The 3,955-nt window shown below is 39.6% G+C and overlaps 1 protein-coding gene across 3 annotated transcripts in view; it reads left to right on the top strand.

Moving 5' to 3' along the window:
* The window catches only part of plcd1b (phospholipase C, delta 1b), a 10,255-nt gene extending 6,884 nt beyond the window's left edge, over nucleotides 1-3,371 (top strand). For 2 of the 3 annotated variants that reach the window (XM_035671421.1, XM_035671419.1), the window contains exons 9-15: nucleotides 29-187; nucleotides 288-447; nucleotides 777-893; nucleotides 1,034-1,212; nucleotides 1,306-1,438; nucleotides 2,364-2,513; nucleotides 2,711-3,371. In XM_035671421.1, the coding sequence (XP_035527314.1) occupies nucleotides 29-187; nucleotides 288-447; nucleotides 777-893; nucleotides 1,034-1,212; nucleotides 1,306-1,438; nucleotides 2,364-2,513; nucleotides 2,711-2,802 (990 nt within the window). In that variant the 3' untranslated portion in view covers nucleotides 2,803-3,371. The remainder of the gene's footprint in view (nucleotides 1-28; nucleotides 188-287; nucleotides 448-776; nucleotides 894-1,033; nucleotides 1,213-1,305; nucleotides 1,439-2,363; nucleotides 2,514-2,710) is intronic. The other variant, XM_035671420.1, reaches the window with a different exon arrangement.
* Nucleotides 3,372-3,955: the final 584 nt, after the last annotated feature.

Below are 3,955 nucleotides of genomic sequence, written 5' to 3' on the forward strand. Positions count from 1 at the left end.
GTGTGTGTGTGTGTGTACATACCTCCAGGAACTGAAGGGGAAGTTCCTGATCAAAGGGAAGAGGTTAAACAAACTGGAGGCCAGCTTTGCTGCTGAGGCGGAAGCAGCTGATGACACGGATGTGACGGAGGAGGAAGAGTCAAATAACGAAGATGAGGAGGAACAGAAGAAGGAAAACCAAAGCAAGGTGGGTGGTCACATCAAAGAAGAGTCAATAGAAAAATGGATCTCAGCTAACACATTTTTAGCATTAGCACACATTTCTTTAATTTCCATTTACCACGTAGCAGAAAAAGAAGCTGAAAATGGCCAAAGGGCTGTCCGACATGGTGATCTACTGTAAGAGCGTCCACTTCAACGGCTTTGAGGACGCAAGAAAAAACCAGAGCTTCTACGAGATGTCGTCCTTCAACGAGGGAAAGGCCTTGACGCTGGCAGAGGAGTCGGGTGAGGAAGACTTCAGGCTAAATTCAGTCAAGTTTTTTCAGGGTCGAGATTTATCTTAGTTACCAGTATTACTAAGTTATATTTTATACATAACTAATTGTTTATTTGTATGAGAATTCATTTTCTCTAAAGCATTTAAGATCTTAGCTATTTTGATTAATATCTACTGAAAAGTTGGGGAAACAAAATTGATTCAATCATTTCAAGTCAGGCCTGACACCAGTTGTTGTCGTGTGGTCACTATATTGCACACACAATGTTTCCCCCTCCTGCGGATGAGTCCGGTCAGTAGATAACTCTCTTCCTCTGTCTCGGTGTGTCCTCTGCAGCTAATGCCTATGTCCGTCACAATGTGGACAAGCTGAGCCGCATCTATCCAGCAGGCATCAGGACCGACTCCTCCAACTACAACCCAGTGCCTCTGTGGAATGCCGGCTGCCAAATTGGTACATAATACTGACACAGTGCTGTCTGATAATGGAACCAATGAACCAATGGTTCAACAACAACAATCTTGACATCTAACTAATGGGAGACAGCTTCTTACTTTGGATTCATCATTGTCATTTTGTTTATTCCTTTTCAGTGGCCTTAAACTTCCAGACATCCTGCCCAGACATGGATGTTAACCAGGGCAGATTCCTGGTTAACGGAAAGAACGGCTACATCCTGAAACCAGCCTACATGAGGGACAGAGGCACCGAGTTTGACCCCATCACCCTGACCCGAGGAGACTGGCTGAAGCACAAGACGCTGCATGTCATGGTTGAGTGTTTTGCACACTGACACACTGACTAGTTTTCTTGTTCCCAGTCGATCTTTTATCTGTGACATGACGTGTCCCCCACCTGTCATCAGGTTATATCAGCCCAGCAGCTTCCCAAAGTGAACCAGAAGAAATCGTCCATTGTGGACCCGCTGGTCAAAGTGCAGGTGTACGGAGTGCCGGATGATGTTGCTGAAAAAGAGACCAATCCTGTTGATAACAATGGTACCTTTCCTTTCAATTACTATATGTGTCCGTTTGTACTTTACTTTAATTTTTCAATCTAGTCCTGAACATGAAGCAAAAACTGGTTTCTTCTTTTATACTTTTTTATACTTAGTAGATTATTACCTGAATATAGCTGATGCAACTAGGGGTGAAGTATTACTTATGTATCGATTAATCTGTCGGTCATTTTCTCGATTAATCGATTAGTTGTTCCGTAAAATACTGAAAAACAGTGATCTGTTTTCCAAAGCCGAACTTGAAGTCCTTAAATGTCTCATTTTTGAACATTCAGTTTACTGTCATAGAGAACTAAAGGAGCCAGAAAATATTCACATTTGAGAAGCTACAATCAGATAATGTGGACATTGACATGACTCTAAACGATTGATAAATTATGAAAATAGTTAGTTATTAATTTAATAGTTGTCAAATAATTGATTCATTGACTAATCATTGTAGCTCTAGATGCAACATTTTTGTTTTGATCACAGTTACAATGCAGTCCTGACATGTTTCAGCTAGCTAAAGTCAAAGACAAACATCAGTATTTGGCACAACTTCAGGATCATGTAGAGCCATGGTGTGTAGAACATGTCTCTACCAGTAGTAGCCTCGATAGACCAGAATGCAATGCAGCCCACAACACACGTAGCATTTTGAGTGAATTGTAAGCTTGTGTACTGGCTCTGCCTACACTGTGTATCTGTGTTTATTGTGTAAAACCTGCAGCTGGATACAACTTATGTATTCACGCCCTCTGGGGGTTGTCTAAACACATTCTGGGAAACGTGGGAAGCCTTTAAAGCACAAGCAGACGAGGCAGGTTAAAGGATCACCAAGTAACTCCTGGAATGTGAACATCAGAAATCAATGTTGCCTAACATAAAGTTACTGACGGCATATTTCTTCCTTTCTGTTTAAGGCTTTAACCCAACGTGGAACGAAAACTTCCAGTTCAATGTGTACGTGCCAGACCTTGCAATGGTGCGCTTCGCCGTTGAGGACCATGACACCACGTCCGATAATGAGTTTGTTGGACAGTTCACACTTCCATTCAACAGCTTAAAAATGGGTAAGCTCAGCAACTGGCAGCGGATATTTACTATTCTGTAACCAGATGATGTAAAACCACTGATAGTTCTTTGTTTTCACACTTCATAAAAGAACAGACAGGAACTATCCCTTCTGTGGTGGAGCATAGAGAACTCAATTCACACTGTGCACAAAGAGCTCTTCATATTCTCCTTTTTTCTTTGTGTTCCCACACAGGATACAGACACGTGCCTCTGCTCAATAAGAACGGAGACGTTCTCCCTTCAGCTGGACTCTTTATACACATCATGGTCCTCGATGCTGAGTAAAAACATCATCGACTGGAATGCGCCTCTGCAGGGACCTCCATTACACAGCCATGTTTTAGTTGGTTTTAATTCTTTGTTTTGGATCTATAGCTTTAGTTCATAATTATCTGATTGGCTTGATTGCAGTAGTTTGAGCAGCTGCTGTAAAACATTCTTCTCAAGGGACAGTAGTGTGTTGAAGTCTTCATCTGCAACTGTAAATTAGTTAGTAAACTGGGTTTGCTAGACTTTATAATGCTCCATATGTCACATTACAGGGACTGTAGACGCAAATTGTTTAAATTGGTTTGTATGAGTTGCACTAGTGTTTTACCATGTTTAGTTTAAGATTGGATTTTTTTTAAAGCTTGTGTCCCTCATTTCTGGTCGTTTAATGTATTGTCTATTTAAATATTTTTACTCAGATGACCATTTATGAATTTTGGAGAAACGCAAGCTAAAAAAACAATGTGCTTTGTCAAGTAATATTTTTAGTCATCAATTATATTATTTTTTCATGTGACATCATCACAATTACTTCTTTATCTTTTTGTAAATCAAGATTAAGATAAAGGTTTCAAACATGAACACCAGTCTCCGTCTCCCCCTCCCCCCCAGACACTGTACTTTGATGAACATTATCTGTAATCACGCAAGACTTTTGAGATGAACCAAATATTAATTCTTCTCATCCAGTGGTACCTGGTGGTAATTGTATCGGTCTTATCACTGCCGCCTTTCTACAGAATAAAATCATTACCTAGTGAACTATGGACGGACACACCCTTGGTACACAGAGCGTCAGTACAACAATCAAAAGGAGGTCAGACTGCACTGACTAATGTAATTGTATTTACCGTTTTGTGTATTTCAAGTATAAACTATAGTTAATATATTTATTGTGAAACAAGGTTATTATAGCTAACGAGAACTAGGTGTAAAAAACATTTTAGTCAACTAAAATAAAAATGCAACTTAGAAAAAAAAAACTGAAAGCATATTGTGTACTAAAATAAATATATACAGGAAATGTGTTTAGTTTTAGTCTGACAATTTGGTCAAATCTGCCAACACAAGCGATTGTATTGTAATAAACAAATCTAAACCTATCAAACTAATAAAAACATGCTTAGTGATTAGCTGGTGGATATAGTGGAGCATTTAGCAGCAGAAA

Source organism: Morone saxatilis, unplaced genomic scaffold, assembly GCF_004916995.1.
Source record: "Morone saxatilis isolate NCDOM2014 unplaced genomic scaffold, NCSU_SB_2.0 Contig23, whole genome shotgun sequence".
Taxonomy (NCBI): Eukaryota; Metazoa; Chordata; class Actinopteri; family Moronidae; genus Morone; species Morone saxatilis.